Raw genomic sequence first — 19,815 nt, forward strand, 5'->3', positions numbered from 1 at the left:
TAAATATAAAAACGCCTTGCTTGACTTGAGCGCGAGCTTGCAGGGAATATACAAATAACACGCTCAGCTTATTAGTTACTGGCAATCACACAATTTCTCTTAAGTCTTTAAATATAGCTTAGCGAAATCACCATTACTTCTCACAGAAACTGCAAAAATCCTTGCACTGCAAATTGACAAACATTAAACTCCAACAGGTTTTTAGTCACTTAGCTTTGTTTTGTAGACTGCTACACTGGATCCAAGAACAAATGGCTTTTCGTGTGAATTGCTTTCTTCAAATGAATGGGCCTTAAGGACAAGGCCTTACATTTGGGAGCTTCCTGAAACATGACTTACTCAGCTGATTCAGAGACAATGAAAGGCAGTTGATACTGTGTTCCAACTGACCTTGTGAGATCCCCAGCCAATCAGATTACTGAGTAGCCCCTCAATCTTGACTTGGGAAGGTGTTCACACTCTAAACATGAAAGTCAAGGCCCAACATCAGTGCAAAAATCATTTACACACAACCTGCTCTCACAGTTATACTTTCAACACAAAACCCCAACCTGGAGAATAGCCAAACACACACTTGATTAGTAGAACCCTGACAACCTTTGATGCTAAGCTGGATGACACTGGATGCAATTGTCTAGTTCTACGCACGTTTAGGCCACACTGTGTGATGCCCGTTGTGTGTATTGTGAATAAATAGGACACACAAGAACACTTTTCCTCCTGAAGAACCATGATACAGTGGATAAACGGGTAGGGGACTTTCCTCAAAGTTCAAATTGTCAACCATAAGTCAAGCAACACAAGGATTCGAGGATATTTTTCTTTAAATTTAAACTGTGGCTCCATTTTTTAAGGGCTCTTTTCAACTCAATCCGTAAAAACCGTTTTTTTGTGGACCAAAAGTACAAGGTTCTTGCACAATAAATAAATAAATTGCACAATATAATCTTATTGTGCACTTTTTGGCGCATAGGTTCCCAAAAAATCATCTTACATGTTTTGTAATATAGGGCAGACGCAATGTTGTTTTTTTGTGATTCAACTTGTGATTCAACTATATTTGAAGGTTGTAGCGCAAATGGACAACAAGCATCTGCATATTTCTGCTTTTTCATATGAAATCTGGACTAGCCTTCAGGCAGTGGCATGTCAAAGTGAAAGCAGCTCTCACTCAAAGAGAGGATGTATACAATGTATACAGCAATGATTTTCACAAGACACAGCCCAGTTCATGGATGGTAGCAACTTATTTCTTTGTTCCGGCTTCCTCTTCCTCCTGGGAATTATCTTGCACAGACTGCTGAAGAAGAAGCTTTAATAAAGAACAATAACACATGTAAAGATTACCTTATCGAGGCCATGAAACATCATTTACTTTCAATGGATCAAAGGCAATTAAAAAATCAATTTCTATTTAAGAAAGCAGTACTGAGCTTGTGTAAAAACAAACTCCACAAAACACGTTACTATTCTGGGTTTATTTCTGGAACAAATTTAAATGTACCCCCAGCCATTACAAATCAACATGCTTCAAGGGACTCCTTGCACATATCTCCCATGTCCATCACTCAGCCACAAACTACTTTTGTTAATGCATATCTTTCTGAAGCTGCCCTCATACAAATATCCCCTACTTCTTCAGACAACTCAGAATGTATTCTGCTGAGTTGGTTCCATGTAATAATGTCTCCTCAAAAATATCGCCATGCAAACAAATGGCTGAAAAATCGCCGTTTTCTGAGGGGACATTATTACATGGAACATGCGGGGGACACCCACGCAATCCCCAAACCTTTTTTTTTCCAAGGGGAGCGGGGGACTCCCCCACAACCCCTGCTCCTCCTGTCCCTATATATATATATATAAATATATACATATGGTCACCTATATAATGTCGGCACAGCCTTTTCCCGGCGACATTATATACAGCAACCATATATATATATATATAGGCATATTATTACCTGATACCCCTAATTTGAGCAATCATGATCAATCATCTATTCTGGCTGGATCGACATGCACCCAAGCTATCACAAAGGCTATCTTCTTTCTTTAACCTTCCTTCAGCCGCCTCCCATTTGTTTTATCTGTAGCATCCATACTCCAAGACTTCGCCCATTCCCTTTACCTTTCTGCTGCAGTCTACAGTCTGGCTACCCTGAGCTTGAGCACAATACACACATCTCCAGATCAGCCTAAGTGCTTTAAGACCACTATGGTGGTGATTTGGCGCAGTATAAATTATTTCTGACATAACATAACATAGCATATAGGGTAACACAATTGGACTTGTGTCTCAGAATAACAACCTGGTACTGATAACATGTAGAGGAAAGAGGCCCACCTCCCTCCACCATTCTAGAATGGTCAGACACAATAAAGAATGTGCATTATTCAAACACTGATAAGACAACCAGGTGAATCTTTACAGGATTAGAGCCCCCTTTCCTTCCCCTGCACTTTCCCAGGCAGCATAGGACAGCCTGAGCCACATTCTCTTTGTAGGGTATGTGAACTTTATTTTTGTGCATAATTCGCCATCTCTATATCTTTTTCTGTAACCTTGTTTTTTTGCAGTGGTTTCTAAATACTCAGCATGGCCTCCCTGCAAAAAAAGAACCTATGCCCCTCTAAACTACAGTTGCTCTTTGCCAGAGTCAGATCTGAACACCAATTCACTGTTTAGTGTTCCCCAATGTCCACTCGACCCCCTGGTTGGAAATGGGAGTCTGGGGGTCCTGGCCCCTGTCTTTCCCACCATGTCAGCATTCAGGAAGACTTTGACCATCGCCTGCACGTCTTCCTCTTCCTGCAGCGCCATCAGGCCTAACATTTTCACATTGGTTGCTTTAGCCTCACTCTCCAAGCTCTCCACTTTCGTCTGCAGTTCCACTATTGAAGAAGCAGCGCTTGCCTGGGTTTTTCTGTGGTTAGGTTGCACACTGTCTTTCTTTTTAAACTTCTGTTTATAGGTTTTTCAGACCACAAAAAAAGACATTAAAAATGGTATGTGTCAAAAATTGTCCACAATACAAAGCCATCTAAAATAGCAGGACACAGTATTTACAAAAAGCATCACAACCATATCCTTGGTAAAATTGTAAGTACAAAGCAATGTAGTTGCAGGTATCAGGTTGCACATACCTGCGCACCCTACTAGCAGAGGTGTTTTGGAATAGATTGTTCATGCCTACATAGGGCGTCAGGCTGAACTAACAATCTTTGTGTTTTGACCAGGTTGGGAGGGCCTCTGTGTGGGTTATTACATTTTCTCTGCAACAGAACATTTCTTTAAACAAAGCAGTTTTGGGGGTGGGTCCCATCCAGGTGTGTGCTATGTGATTCCTTGCATAGGGGATAGGGTCAAACTTCTGGATTTTAGAGGGGGGATAGTACCCCTGATGCAAGATTTTTATCAGTTGAGCCCAAACGTTATCTCCAAGGGTCAACTTGATTGCACACTCTGTAAAGACTGGAGGGGGGGTTTGTACTTCTGCTCTCTATATGGTAGAGGAGAGGCACAGATTACCCCAGCCAAGATTCTCTATTAACGGTAGCAATGGACGAGCAATCAAGGACTAGCTTCTCAGAATGTGATGCAGGCTGGTTCTTAAGTACAGTGTAGTCCCCAAGCACCCACAAAGGAATGTCCACACACTGTATTAGTTAAAACACAGTCTTTATATAATTAAGGCTCAAGGTTATATACACAATCACAATAACTGACTTTGTGCTCAGTTAATCTATAATGGCAAACATATACAGTTCTAAGTGGTACCGCAATTATTATTAGATTTCGTTAAAGTGCATCAACTGTACTCTGGTTAAATGTCACACAAATCACTTAATAAATGGAACCAACAACAGACACAGGAGGAAAGCAGTTGGTTAGAACAATTGGCAGAATACTGGCCCCTACCAATAGACACAGTTCTGTGTGGAGATCCCCCCACCTGGGCAACCTGTGAAATAAAGATATACCACAAGCCCAGTCCATATATTGTTCTATAAGTCTTATTTCCTTCTATAATGTTTCTACCACCCAATGTACCTGGAATAGCAGAGTTCCTCGAGGAGGCATTGAGGGATCCTTCTTGACTGACTCCCTTTAAAGCAGGAGCCACGGATCGTTGATGGGCCTCGAAGAAAGTGAACTCGGCCTCGAGAATCCTCGATGGAAATTTGACGGCGTCGAGGTAGCAGCTTCAGTCCTGGTAGTGCTCGTCGACAACGAGGCGAAGACATCCTGCAAGGAAGAGGCGTGCGGGGCCGAGAGTTCAGGACCACAAAGAGATTGCGAAGAACTGTGGCCCAGCAAGGGCATCGAGTCATCCAGCGTCTCTACGGTTGTTGGGTGGCGGGAAACCCACCGGCGGATGCTCCTGGGCACGTCGACGGCCTGTCCTTCTCCGGCGGGATAAGGTGGACGGCGGTGCGGCCGAGCGTGTCCTTGAATCAAAAGTCTTAGGCAAAGGAGCGTTCGGCTCTGGTCGTCGATGGCACGGCGTCAAGCGGTCCCCACTTCGACGGGCCTCCAGCTCTTACAGCAGACTTACGAACCCTGGTCGACGACGGTGGACGGAATGTCTGGCGCTTATCTTCGTTCTCCTCGGTGGTCCCCATCTCCGGTCAGCAGCCTGTCGAGGGTCTGACTTCCAGGGCGCTTTGGCGAAGGTTAGCGGTGCTCGATGGTCCCTCGGAGCACGGGAAGAGGGTGCCTTACCAGGTCCTCTCTTGGATCAGACTCGACGGATTTTGGCTTTTGGATTTGGGCAAAGGGAGACAGCAGTCAACCTTCTTCGTCAGGCTCGGCTTCGAGATTCAGCTTCAGTTTCAATGTTAGTTTCAACTCCAGCTTCTGAACGAATTCTAGCAGTGAGAGGCCCTCAGATATACTAGTTGATCTCTCATTCATTCTGCTGAGTCACACTCAGGCAACCAATCACTCAGAAGGACATTCAGCAGTCAGTCAGCCAATCAGGCATACAGTGCATTCAGGCCATACTCCTCCCTCTCAGACACTCACAACAAGGAATGTGTATTGGGACAAGAACCCAGTCATTCAACACTACACACTGCATTCATACCAGTTTCGGGCAGGGCTGTCTCAGTCATTGGGCCTCATTACGAATATGGAGGTAGCCATGCCACTCTTAGCAGCATGGCTACCCCCATACCGGGTACCGGGAACCGGGTCCGGATTCTAGGAATGAGGAATTACCGGGCGATTCCAACCTTGGAGGGCCCAGGTAATTCCCTTTCCTGGGACCCGGACCGGAACCCCGGTACATCCCCATTCCCATTGGGGAGGATGCTAACAACGGGCCCATTAATGACGGGCCCGCTGTTAGCATCCTGATCTGCTAGCGGGTCCCGCTAAGGACGCCCGGTTTTACCAGACGTCCTTAGCGGGACCCGCGAGCAGACCTCGTAATGAGGTGGTAGAGGGTTAACGGTAGGGTTAGCTCTACCGGCGCCGTTAACCCTCTACCGCCTTCCTCGTAATGAGGCCCATTGTGTCAAACACCAGAAACCAGACATCCACAACAAGAAGTGCATATTGGTCACACACTCCATTCACCCCAGGTCCCACCCAACATGGAGCCTTCCCAGTGACTCTATGTTGTGGGTACACCCTGTACCCACAACATAGAGTCACTGGGAAGGCTCCAGCCAGTCTGGCCTGGACTTCATAACAACACCATATATGGAACTTCCACCCAGCAGCCAGTCAGGGGGGAGGGACAGAGTCAGGGCTTACCAGGACTTTGGGAAAACAAGGTAACAGGCAATAGAAAGCAAGAGGCCACAGGGGCCATCTTGTTTCCTATCAGGAATTAACTGATTCCAATGGCAGGGCCTGGGTATCCCAAAATGGAGGATACTCAGAACACCTGTTATATTCAGCATGGAGCTGCCAGCAGCCCATTCCCTGCTCTGTGGGCCACACACAGGTGCCCAAACACATACTCTAGGGGCACAGGGTTGTACCCCCACCCGTGGGTGCCATAAGGGTATCCCATGGATCTGTACACCAAACCAAAAACAGGAAGAGCTGCACTGCCAGGAGTCTCACATGGACTCCTGGGCAGAAAACAATAGAGAACACAAATGAAAAATAACTACAGGACAAGGACAGGGAGGCCCTGTCCCTGCAATGCATTTCCAGCACCACAAACTCCCACCTGCATTTGGCTGAAGTTGCTCCATGTCATCTGCAGGCCATCACTAGCTTACACATATTAGACACTGATTCAGACGTAGAATTAACCTGAATAACAGAGGTGGACAATTCACTCCCAGGAGGTGTTTTTAAAAAGGATGGGAATGTCTTTGAGCATACACTACTAAGCCTTTAACATAAGAGGAGTTGGCATGCCTTTGTGCCACTCAAAACTTATTTATTGGCATAAAGACACCACCCTCAAGTTTGCTTATTCTCAGATTAGCTAGCTGTCTCATCTGGTTCAGCTTCTCACTTACCCTCAATGTCCTACACCCGATCTAGAAAAAATCTGACCAGTAGGTTGGCCGGTTCAACATATTTAGAAACCTTTTGCGCACCTGCAGCCTACAGTGTTGATCTCGTCCATCACTAATGGAGCTGTGTTCACATTACAAAGAGCTGCAACTATCTTTTCAAGTGTAACCCAATATCCTTGGTGACTACCATGTTAAAGCTGGACCATCAGAAAATACGTCTCAATATTGGGGTCACTGTGATCACATGGCTCATATGGCACAGTTACAATGTTCTACTTGACTGGACACTGTTAACTTTCCCAAACATTTCTAATCAACATGGACCTCCGTCATATCCACAAGTGCAGAGAGGCGCGTTGTACGGTGTAACTAAATCAGTATGGGTTTGTCACAAGCAATCTGAACCGCCAGCTACCTGAGAGAATCTGGGCACCCTAGGAAGCACATCTGCCAGCCAGCTGTGTTTGTGTATATCATATGGGGTAGTACCTGTTGGGGTTTGGTCGGGACCCCTCAGCGCCTTCCGTAAGCCCCCAACCCCGAAGGACTCAGACAGAGACGTCCTCTCGGTTCGGGCTTCCCGGTCGCTCTGTTGCGGCCGGGAACGCCCCATTTATTTATGTTGCACGCGGCGGCGTGCAATGTCACGCCGCCACGTGCACGCCCAGTCATCAGGCAGCGCCACAGTACCTCTGTCAGAGTCTAGTTGACACGCACTGATATGCTGAGTTTCATCCACCAAAAGGGGCATGTTCAAGGAAGCATACCTGAGATAAAGCAACGCATGTTCCACACAGAAGATCTAAACTACTCTTTGGTTGTGGAATAACAGCACCATCTCTGCATGATGGTCCCTTAAAATGCATGCCGAGGGTTTAACAGATACATCAAATAGAAGTGGAGAAAGGGGGCATCACTCAGGTGTGATCTGAGAGAGTGCACATTCTGAAGAGGCACTAGGACCTGCAACAACTCTGGCTCTGGTCAGGGTGTAGAGCAGCCCGACTAACTACATACAATGCTCCTCCACTCTCCTGCTCTTTCCTACTGCTAACAGAACGGGCCACTCAAGGGAATAAAGCTGTTCTCAGTATCTAGAAGCAGAGCCACAGCAGAAAGTGAAGAGGTAACACGGAGAAGGTGTGTAAACAGGCGCCAAAGACTGGACTGGATGAATCTGCCTAGGACAAAGCCAGGCTGGTCACGAAGGAGGGGTTCTGGCCTTAAGGGCATCAGTCACCGAGCGGGGACTTTAGCTAGTCTTTTACTGTCCAGCTTCAACACTCAAAAGGGTGTAGACGGTAAATTGAGTGTCATCCTGCCCAGGTTGCAGAATCAGAATGTGAGCCTCGCTCATTGCCAGCCTATCCCTAATGCCTTAAGCAGATTCATCACACCTGAACCTAATGGTCTCTGTTTCTTTAAAAGGCAGGGAGTTCGGAACTCCAAGATGTTGGGACACAGTTCTGGAAACTGTGGTTTCACAGACATCAGAATCCTGTCCACAGAAATGCAAATAAAAAGTCCAAGTCTGCACAGCAGAGTCAGTTTAGAGTAGAGAGAGCCTGCGAGTCGATGTCAATGCCCTAGAAAAGACAGGGCCATTGGCAGTTAAGATGAAGAGCTCTTTTGGAGCTTGCTGGAGAGGTGAACATAGGAAGATGGTGCAAGAGGAGACAGGAAACTGGAGAAGTGCCCCTGGAGCCTGGAGACAGAAGAACGGCTGTGCCAAGAAGAAAGGCTCATAGCACTGGGACAAGAGGGAGACAAAGGATTCAGGGGAAGTCTGGGAGGCTGAGGAAAGACAAACCATAGAGGTTGGGCATTAAGAGACCCAGAAGGCTGGTAAAGGAAGCACCCTGGGGACTGGGGAGAGAAGGGCCCAGAAGGTTGGGAGAACAGTGACTGAGAGTTCTGAGAGCAAACAGAGTCAGGGGTCTGCAAGAACTACACAGGGACCTGGCGGAGGGTGAGGGGGGGAGAATGACCCAGAGGGGTAGGAGGGGAATGACACAAGGGGTTAGGACGAGGAGACTGAGGGCTGAAGTAGAAGGATTCAGAGGGCTAAACGTGAAAGAATTCAGAATGCTGGAAGTAGAAGGATCAATATCTCTGGAAATAGATGGGGTTTGAGGGATTGAAGGAGAAAGACCCAGAAAAATGAAGAAGAGCAGAAAGGATTCCAAAGATTCTCGCAAACGTTACAAGATGGGCAAGATGCAAATGGTAAAATGTTAACATAACGAATGACGTACCTTGAGCATCATGTATACAAAGGTCTTTTCAATCTCGATCGCACACCATGCGGAATGTACATTGGAGCTGACATATACTGGTATAAACCTAAATCCAGAAAGCCTACGTTTCTTCCATGAAAACAACATATGTAACTACATAATTAAAACACATAACACAACAGAACGCACATCTCGCTCCCCCCAAACACTGGAACAGCCCATGACATCCAGTAAACCTTGCCCACTGCAACCAGAAAAGAAATCTAAGAACTGAAAACCAAGTGGCACATCCCCCCTCCACCCCCCCACCCCCAGACAGACAGCAGTAGACACATATCCTCGGTGATAAATTACAGCCATCACAGGAGACTAGACAGCGCAGCGTCATCAAAGGGACAACAGTGTCAAGAGTTCCATGTTAGGGACAACAAGCAAAAAAGAAATGCACTGAAAGAGCAACACAGCAGGCAAGACTAGCCAGTCAATTACTTTCACCTGCATATCAATTCACAGGACTAATGCAACCATAAATAGGTTTCTAGATCCTTTTCATCATTAAGGCGAGTAAAGAATGGATATTTGTCTTCCGTACATTCAATTTGGAAGGTGTGGTTGATCAACCAAACATGTCACACAGAAGTAAGTAAGTTTCAAAGACTGTATTAACTTTATCAGGTTGGAGGTTGGGATAAATGCCTGTAGGATCTATGGGTTCAAAACTAAAGGGATATTCTTCCTTAAAAACAAGCTAAACAAGATGTATCAGGCTGGATTAAACTATAAAGTGTCAAGGGCTCTCGATTGTGGGGATACTGGACTCCCCCACCCTCTGGAAATACTGGACAGTCTCATGGATTTAGCGCCAGTCTGCTTCTTGGCCCCAAACTCAATAGCCAAAGCATTATAGCAGCTAGCTGCTTCTTTTCTCAGGCTACAGACAGCAGGTTTTAGTGCCCAGCTGCTTTCTTAAGAGAAGTCTTCTTCACTGGGCTCCCAGCTTGCTATTTGAAATCCACACCAGAAGGATAGTGCCTGGTTCACGCCTTTCCGGCCCCGGAGTTATAGTGTTCCAGGTCATTGCAAAGAATAAAGTGCTGACTATTAATGGATATGGTGTCCTTCTTAACTATGTGGGATGAAGTGCCCTTCCCACTATCAGGGATTTCTTACCCCTTAATCTTTGCTCTAAGGGATATGGTGGCATTATAGTGTTGTTCTCTCGGGAGGATAGCTCAGCGGCAACATGCTCGCTTTGGAAACAAGACGACACGGAGCAGCATAGGTTCGATCCCCATAGGTTCGATCCCCGGGTCCGTGCTTAGAAACCTCTGGGTATCAAGCGTGTTATAAATAACCTATAATAACAGATCATACAATCTGCAAGTGAGCGCCAGGTCTCCTGGGTGTATCTACCCCTATCATCTTTCCAGGCCCCTGCGATTCTCCCAGCCTCCCAGCAGTGGCGACTCCAGACATTTTCATAGGGGTGGCCACACTGGAAATCGTGGGTGGCACACCAAAACAAACACACATAACTGAATGGGCCGGTGGGGGGCCAGCATTTTTAAAACGGTGGCCGTGGCCCCCTTTGATCATCCCTTGGTGGCGCCCCTGTCTCCCAGCTCTCTTGGGTCTTTCAACTCTGCCTGGCTTCTTAGCACTCCTAGGTGCTTCTGGGCACTGAGCTGGCTGTTGCCCCTTATCTGGCTCTTGCTCATTATCTGGTTCTGGCCCTTCAGATAACTCAAGCCACTCAGCTCCTTCCCCTCAAGCAATTACCTTCTCTCCTACCTCCTTTATACGCATTGCAGATCTCGGAACTGGCCTTTATGTATTGGCCAGGTGCCAGCTCCCTGATTAGTTGGGGTAGTCATGCATTTTTCCACCATTTTATTGGGAACAAGGCTTTGTAGTCCTGAAAGGATGAAAAAGGGCTGTTGGCTATTTTGAAATCAGACCATCTGCTTCCAATGTTTGTTTGTCGCAATGTTGTGGAGGTGTTTGGCATGGAGAAATTTACTGCTGTGATTATCCCTGTTGAATATTACTTGAACACACACCATGGGAGGAGCATGGTCCAAGGTTAACTGGTGTGATGGTCTACTGGTGCCTCGGGCCGCCTCAATCATGCATACATACACGCATACCAATGATTCGCGGAGACGCATCAGATGCTGATGAGATCCGGGCGGCAACTGCCGTTCGGGATGTCTTTGTTTCCCACACGCATGCGTGATCCCAAACAAGGCTCGAACATGCGTACATATTACACGCACTGTAACATCCCTCCTTTTCTTTAAACAGAAACAATTAACCATATGTAACTCAAACAGGACTCAACGTGAGTCGTTCACTTCAGTTTACTACAGGCTCAGTCTCCCGAGTCCATGATGTAGTCTTTGAATTGCACCGGGGGTTGTCGCCCCTGTCTCATCAGGTACCAGCTGCTGCTCCTGTAGGTCGGCAGCGGTGCGACCTCATGTGGCGGTTGTTCCGCCTGCGTGTCAGCCTCGAGGACCCCTCCACTTGCTTCTGCTCTTGACGTCTCCTCTGGTGCCCTTTCCCTGGGACTCAAATTTACTTTCTTGAAGAAGGATTTATTTCGGGTTACAGTTCCCCTTTCGCTGGCCGCTGTTACCATCGCTCCTTTGACGTGAGTGACTGTCCAGGGTTGTGGCTCATATGTCAGCGACAGTTTCCCCTCTGGGTGGCGGTTCTTGACCAGCACTGCGTCACCCACAGATACCTCTTTTTCCTGAAGGCCTCTCCTCTCACTTTCCTTCTCATTCCTTGTCACTCTTTCTTGCCGTACCCTGGCATTGTCGATTACGCCTGGCGCACGTCCCTCCATTTCAGGAATTAGCCCCCTTGGGCAGCGTCCAAACAGGGCTTCAGCTGGAGGCACTTCGGTTGATTGGTGGGGAGTGGTCCTGTATTCCCTTAGGAACTCAAACAGGTTTCTTCAAAGTTTGCCCCCTCCATTCGCTGAGATGTGAAACACCTTGTTCAACGTCCTCATAAATCGTGTAGGGGAGGAATGGCCACGAGGCCCTCCTCACCTACAGCTCCCTCCCCAGGTGAGGACCATGGCTCGGTGGGAGCACCCTCATGCCACCCGGGCCCAGGTGGAGGGGGGTTCACCCGCCGACGACATTGCCCACACGCACCCTGTCTTTGCATTTACCGAAACTTAAGTTAGGCCTAGACGCCATCGTGCACAGCAAACATGGTGTGAGTTCAGCACACTGTAACGAGGCCCCCACCTTTGGAGGGCCTTTCATGCATCTCTGCCGCCTCAGCAGCCCTGGCAGATCCGCTGCGAGCGCGTTCCCATGAGAAAGTCGGAGATGAGCTAAACCCGAGATGCCAACACGGCAACATTATATTAGTAACAATGTGATATTGCACCCCGTATGACCCGGACCGCAAGGCCGGGGCAACGGGGAAAAAAGCTGAAGCATCACTATCTGAAGAAGGTAGAAAATAGTTCAAGTATTGGTATTAATGAACTACCTCTGTTTAAAATGTGAACGAACCATAAAAATGTAACGTTATATGATATCCCTCCAGGTCTGGACTAATGCTGCTATAACCACGGAGAAAGATGTTGACCAAACGTGTAACCTCTATTTGTAAAAGTGTTTTTCAATAGTATGTAGAAACTTGAACTCATATATGTTTTGAATCACCCAAAGCGGCGAGCATCAATCTCTGTAGGCCATAACCTAGATATCCCTCGTATAACGTCTAATGTACATACAATACGCACACAATGTAGTGAACATAATGTTAGGTAATGAAAAGGTACTGGAACCGACTGTATTAAAGAAATGTGTAACGAAAATGAAATATATATATATATATATGTGTGTCTGAATAACGTTAAAATAAGGCAGAACAGTATAAAACTTCTGCATTCACTGATCAGCAACGCACGAGGAAAATACCTTTGTGAGTATATGCAAGGTCATTCCCTCTCCCACCCCACCAAGCCTGCCAGATAAAAAAAGCTAAGACTTGTGCTGCGCTCCCTCACCTCCCCCAACCAAGCTGGCGTTACTTCAGAGAGTCAGAGGCCCCGGCGCCGCAACCAAGGCCACAGCCCGCCACCTGTGTTATTTACAGCACGGTAATAAACCCACGGATGAACCCACTGATCTACCAGCACCCTCTCATAAATCCCCACGAACCCCCCCAAGAATCCTGACCCCGTGTAAGGACGACCCCCATCATTGGGACAAGACACAGAGACCCATCTATATAATAACTTCTAACGCAGCAGACAGACATGTATCACTCGGCCCAGGTCCCAGAGCCCCGTCCCGTGACCTAAAATACCGGTCAATAAGACACAGGTAAATCTCACCCCAACCAACAACCACCAGACCTCTCACGAGGTGCATTCCTCATGTGTTGTGTTTATTTTATAAGATAAGCTGGTGAAGCGATTTATTAATGAACGTAAATGTCATTTTCTGAATAACTGTAGTGTGCATGGCCTAGGGCAAATGAGACAGGAAAGGTATTCGTTATTGTCACAGGCTGCCCCAGCACATCAACACCGCATGGATGACCTCAAGCCGGCCTGCCAGGCCCAACCCAACCCACGAGGCTGACCAGTGACGTCGTCCCGCCAAGACCAACCCCGCGCCAGCAACACCTATAGTTAGTCGACACCACCCAATCCCAATTGACTTGTGCCCCCTATAGTGTTTAGGTGTTGATGACGTTTTTTGTATTAGAAATACGCCTGTCTTTGCTATTGTCAGGCAGAGCGCTCTCGTAGGTTGCAGAGTTCTTTGCATGCCTTATCCTTGGATAAACTCCCACTTACGCTCACCCGCACTCTGTCTTGGTCTTATTCCCACTACGGGAGAGTCCCTTATTGTCTCTCATTGCGGGGAGGATCGTGCTGAATTGGGGGCGCTTCCTTTCAGTGGTGACCCCGATAGCGTGATATCTCCAAACTATTTTTCCTAACTCCTTCTTAAACGACCCCCTTGTGGCACGAGAATCTCCGGTCGAGAAGGGATACGCACGGTGAGCCGTCTCCGGGAGGCCGCCCGCCAACGGCGACCGGCACAATAAGAAGTGCGCACTCAATGAGAAAGGGTACGGGATCCCGATTGGAAAAAAATCCCCTTTGAGTGCCGCTCGCCGGAGCCAGGGGCTGACCGTTGAGTTACCGGTGACGCCGCCTGGACGGACCCAGTTTCGGAGAGTATCGGTTCAAGACGGGCACGTGAGTACCGAGTGCGAGTGATCGTCAAGGGGAAAAGAAAGGGAATTGGGAATAACAGAACGGGGACAGGTAGAGGAGAAGAATATCGGGGGTCTACTACAGACGGGTCTTGAAATTTTCTTTATTCTTTCTTTTGCATATGGCCATTAGGAGTAAGAAATAAGTGACGTGGTAGAAGTGACGGAAACCTAGCTCCGAGAGGGGGTGGAAGGCGGCGCCGCATAGTGCTATCTAGACTAGTACTGGGAATATATGAAGAAGTGAGAAATAAGTTATTGGTGTCTAGCAAAAGGAGACACCGGGAATATTTTTTAGTGATTGTGCTCTCTCTCTCTATTTCTTCTTTTTTCCATTTCCACGGGGTAGGGGGCGAAAATGAGAAGGGTATAAAGAAGTTAGAACATCTTAAAAAGCGGGGACTCAGTAGTGGCACGTACAGACGTGAACACAGTAACCTTAGCAGGAAAACAGGGACAGCTGGTTAGGGAGGAAAGGGAGGAGAAAGACAAAGAGTGTGAGTGGAAAGCATTGTGAAGGGTGCGCGCACCGTACGAGTGTGAGAGACGAACGGGTGGCCGCGAGGTGGTGTCAGAGAGTGTGGCCATAACCAGTACTTGATCAATTACAAGTGAGATCACATAAGAGTGCCTGGGAATGGGAAGGAGATGAGATATGGTGAGTGAGAAGAGATTTGTGCAGTGAATAACGGTGGGTGATAATTTTAAGAGGTCCGCTCTTGTCTGTGCCATAAAGGAATACATACGCATATTTACAGCTAATAAAAGGTAACGAAAGCGAACGAGGTAGCGCTAGCGATTTAAAGGATGGGGGCTGAAACTCCCTTGTCACACATTTGCAAGAGCTTGCCGGGATATGCTGAACGCATAAATAAATATCATGATCAATGGTTAACAGAATTGAAAGGGGAGGGGTTGCCCCAGATTTGGCCAGAAGGAGGGTCTTTTGACAAAAGCGTTCTTGATATGGTATGTACATGTATTCGCCTTAAGTATAAGGGAAAAAAATGGCAGAACAGGAAGGAGATATTAGATCTTTGGAGATTGTTTGAGGAAGTACCCCCACCCAAAGCTCCAGCTCCAAATATTGATTTACCCTCCACCACAGACAATCCACTAATGATCCCGCGAGAGGAAAAGGAACAGTTAAGTACAGAACAGCCTGCGGAAGTGGTTATGTTGTACCCAATATTACCTAAACCAGCCCCTGCAACAGGATATAGCGACCCGATTTATGTGCCTCCCCCTTCAACCAGCACGCCACAAAGACCAACTGCACCCCCACCATACGAAAACACCAGAGAGCGCACCCAGGGAGGCACACAGAGAGTGGACATAGAGAAGTTAACGAGTGACTTAGAGTCGAGGCTTACAGTGGCACGAGATGAGCTCTCAAGAATAAAAGACATATGTGAACGCACAGCGTGCGCCCCCACACAATCTGGACGCACGTCTAGAGCGTCGAGCGAAAGTAGACAAATTGAGGAAGGATGGAAAAAGGGGGAAATACTGTTCAGAATTGAGGAAGAACCGACCAGGATAATAGAAGTAGGGACAGCAGAAGGAAGTATTGGTGATGTCTCGCGAGAGAGAGGGATCAGAGAGGATTTGTTATGTGATGTCAGAGGAGGGGGGGATGAGAGTGATAGATTGAGCATGGCAGTAGGAGGAGAAGGCGAGGAGCTAGATGGGGCATGTTCACTGGGGACTATAGAGGATGAATGGATAGGACGACTAAGAAATAGGGTGGGGAAGATGGCGTCATTAGAGTCAGCAGTGACTAAGGAAAAGGAAGCTGCAACGGCAAAAGGGAAATTACAACTACCATTACTCCACAGGGGAGGTGGGAGGCCGAACTATATACCGTGGGCTCAGATGGACAAGGCTAACTTAATGAAATTACTACCACAGCTGTCAGGAGGGGCAAGCAAGTGGATATATGCATTTGAGAAACATACCGCGGGTATACCGCTGGCAGTAGGCGATGTGAAAAGCCTACTAGTGTCCGCAGTAGGGGATCAGGCAGACAGAGTGTGGGCTAAAGCGGGTTTTCCAGCTGTAACTTTGGAGTGTGATCGCCATGATGGGGCTTCTTTTAACACCGTGCGAGCAAGGGTGTGGGACGCACTGCGGGAAACCTTCCCAGATACCCCTGATCTGCAGTCAGTAATGCAATGTACCATGAATGATGGGGAGGACGCTATGGATTACATTCTCCGGGTGCAGGAGATGTGGAGAGCGGAAACGGGTACGCCCTGGCACCAATCCACGTCTCTATTTTACTTCATCATTAAAAGAGGGCTCCCAAAGGAAGTGCAAAAGGCACTAGATAAAATAGCAGGTGTTGAGGCAAAAGGCTGGCCGGAGATCCAAAGCATAATAGTACACCATTGTAAACGGATCAAAGAAAGAGAGAGGGAAGTAGCACAGAAAAGGTTGGCGGACGAGGCGAAGTTGGTGCAATCAAAATTGGTGAAGGTCGCAGCAGCGGTAGCGGGACTCCCACTCATACGGGAGGGAGAGGAAGGAGAGGAGGGGCAAATAGCAATACAAGGAAGAATAGCAGCGAATTGGGCAGGACAAGGGCAACGACAGTGGACAGAGCAGGAGCAGAACGGAGGTCCAACGTGGCAAGAGTGGGCCCCAAGAGGAGGAAGAGGTGGGTACAGGGGGCGAAGAGGAGGACAAGGGTATGGAGGAATGGGAGGAAATGGGTGGCAGGGTCCCAGAGGTCCACAGGGGAGCTGTTGGAATTGTGGGAGATGGGGGCATTACTCAAGGGAATGTAGGAGCAGACAAAACAACGGTTTCCAAGAGATAGAACAGTACGGACACCCCCATCCAGGAAGCCCCTACGGCCTCCCCATGGGACAATACCAGCAACCAGACAATGTAGTACAAAGGAGTAACGCACAACTACACGGACATCAATACCGAACACAAACCAGCCCACAGAATAATGACAATGTGCACTACACGCCTGGTAATACTTTCGCCACAGGAGCTAATGGGGCACCAGCCCCCGCACCTTACAGTGGAGTGTCAGTAGTTTCGGGGAATATTTTCGATCAAGGGGGGGCAATGAGACACCCCGCATAGGACAGCCCACAGAGAGCACTTGCGTGTCCAGTACTGTCTACGACCCACAATGCATCAGAGGAACCATTGATAGGAGCGCAGATAGGAGACAAGCAATTCATATTCATGGTGGATTCGGGAGCGGAGAAATCATGCATTAGAGAGGGCCGGTTCCCGTTATCTAATAGAACGTTAGAGACGCAGGGGTTCTCTGGGGCTGTAATTGAAGTTCCTTACACAGAGGTATTGGATGTGACAGTGGGGGGTAAAACAGTGAAAGCACCCTTACTGTACTATGAAAACTCTCCCATCAACTTACTGGGGAGAGATCTCTTGAGCAAACTAAACATGACCATATCATTCACAGGGAGCGGCATCGTATGTTCAACGCCAGGCATATGCCCCCTCCGTATATTAGCAGTAATACACGGCCACACAATAATAAAAGAGATCAGAGGGGTACCAAGAAATGAGGAGATGTTTGTTGAAGGCATGAGAACATTGGCTCTCATAGTACCAGAACTAAAAAGGGTGGAGTGGAGAATACCAGCAGAATTCCTTTTTCGTCCCATAGCAAGCCCTGACACTGCTCTTGGGGAAGTACTATCATTGGATTTGCATGCAATACATGTATCAGCAAACAGAATATGCGTGATTGGTATTGACATGGAAGGGTGTGAGTGGCGGACAGTATTGTGTACAAATGCAAATATCCCCCTGAGAGAGCTCTCGGACGAGGAGCTATTTTCTGACACTGAGGGAGATGGTGAAGTAGTGATGGAACTGGCAATGCCCTGCGACATCGTAGTTACAGCCAGACAAACTAAAGTTGAACTAATGGCGGTAGTAGGAGCACCGCATACATTTTTTGATGAAGACATGAGTTCAGTACCCGCTAACTTATGGACTAATGGCCCCCACGATGTAGGGTTGCTACATGAAGTTCAGCCTGTGGTGATAAAAGTAAAACAAGGAGCAATACTACCCCGGGTGAAACAATATCCACTGTCGCGAGAAGCAGAAGAAGGGATCAGAGAGACAATAGAAGCACTGCTAGCACAGGGTATAATAGTGCCCTCAAACTCCCCATGCAACACATGCATTTACCCAATCAAAAAAGCGAAGGGGGGTTCATGGAGGATGATACAAGATTTACGCCCATTGAACGATGTGGTAATGAAGGAGTTCCCTTTAGTCCCGAACCCGGCGACAATACTGTGCAACATTCCAAAAATAGCATCACACTTCACAGTAATTGACTTAAAAAATGCATTCTTTTCGATTCCCTTGGCAGAAGAGAGCAGGTACTTGACAGCATTTACATTGGGAGGAAGGAGGTTCGAACACTGCAGACTACCACAAGGATATTGCGAGAGCCCAAGCATATTTAACAGGGTACTACATGAAGATCTGGGGAATTTGTCTGTAGAAAGCACAGTGATTCAGTACGTTGATGATTTATTGGTTTGTGCACAGGCTGAGGAAGAATGCAGACAGGACTCGATAACACTCTTGACATTATTGGCAAATAAGGGGTACAAGGTGGACAAGGGGAAGTTACAATACTGTCTGACGGAGGTCCTATACTTGGGTCAGTTGATATCAAAGGATGGCAAGCGAATTATACCAGACAGGGCACAGGCGATTAGAACAATTGGGGAGCCCAAAACAGTAAAAGAGATGCAGAAATTTCTGGGTATGTGTAACTATTGCCGAGCATGGATATTGGACTATGCGGCGTACACAAGGCCCCTGCTACAGGCACTGAAAGAAGCACAACAAGAACACAAACACATAGAATGGACAGAGGTGATGAACACAGCATTTAACTCACTAAAAGAGCTGATATCAAGCGCTCCAGTACTAGCAAACCCAGATTATGGGCGCGAATTCTTCTTATTTTCACACTGCAAAGGAACATTGATGACAGCAGTACTGACACAGAAAACATCCTTAGGGCACAAACCACTAGCTTACTACAGCGGCACCCTAGACGCAGTAATGCAAGGTCATTTCGCCTGCGAGCAATCCCTAGCTGCAGCCGCGTTTGCAATTGAAAAAAGTGCCACGATAGTAATGGGCTGCCCGGTGACACTGTTTGTGGAACACTCACTTTTTGCAATATTAGAGCGAACAAAGAGCACATTGACAACACAACGCGCCACAGCATATGAGATAATACTGTCCAGCGCTAACATCCATATAGTAAGATGTAAAACAGTGAACCCAGCCACATTCATCACAGAGGCATGCACCATAGAGGACATGCAAAACCACAACTGCGCCACGTACACAGGTGACGAAAGTAAGGATCAAGTGATTTTTGAAAATGCCCTGACCGAGGGTGAGGTGTATTTTGTGGACGGGTCAGCATCAATCGACATGGAGACAGGAGAAAAGCATGTGGGTATGGCAGTGGTACGATTAGAGGAAGATGAATATGAGATACTAGTACAACACCGCCTCCCATCACACTATTCAGCGCAAGCAGCAGAACTAATAGCGCTAATAGAAGCATTGCATGCCGCCAAGGGGTGCGCAGTGACCATATATACAGACTCAGCATACATGACAACAACAGTTCACGGCGGGTTGGCCCGGTGTGGGCGGAGAGGGTTTCGGCGAGCAGACGGAACGCCAGTCCAGCATGCAGAATTATTGAAAGAACTGATTGAGGCCCTGCAAGACCCCACGGCAGTGGCCATCGTAAAATGTCAAGCTCATACCGCAAATACAGATTTTATATCTTTGGGGA

The 19,815-nt window shown here is 47.5% G+C and overlaps 1 protein-coding gene across 2 annotated transcripts in view; it reads right to left on the reverse strand.

The window, feature by feature from the left end:
* Positions 1 to 1,033: 1,033 nt before the first annotated feature.
* LOC138493293 (coiled-coil domain-containing protein 150-like) overlaps positions 1,034 to 19,815 on the reverse strand; it is a 361,270-nt gene continuing 342,488 nt past the window's right edge. The window contains exon 11 of one of the 2 annotated variants that reach the window (XM_069620392.1): positions 1,034 to 1,312. In XM_069620392.1, coding sequence (XP_069476493.1) covers positions 1,247 to 1,312 — 66 coding nt within the window. In that variant the 3' untranslated portion in view covers positions 1,034 to 1,246. Of the gene's footprint in view, positions 1,313 to 2,504; positions 2,966 to 19,815 lie in introns of those variants that run through there. The other variant, XM_069620391.1, reaches the window with a different exon arrangement.

This window comes from Ambystoma mexicanum, chromosome 10 (genome assembly GCF_040938575.1).
Source record: "Ambystoma mexicanum isolate Mex_15411 chromosome 10, UKY_AmexF1_1, whole genome shotgun sequence".
Taxonomy (NCBI): domain Eukaryota; kingdom Metazoa; phylum Chordata; class Amphibia; order Caudata; family Ambystomatidae; genus Ambystoma; species Ambystoma mexicanum.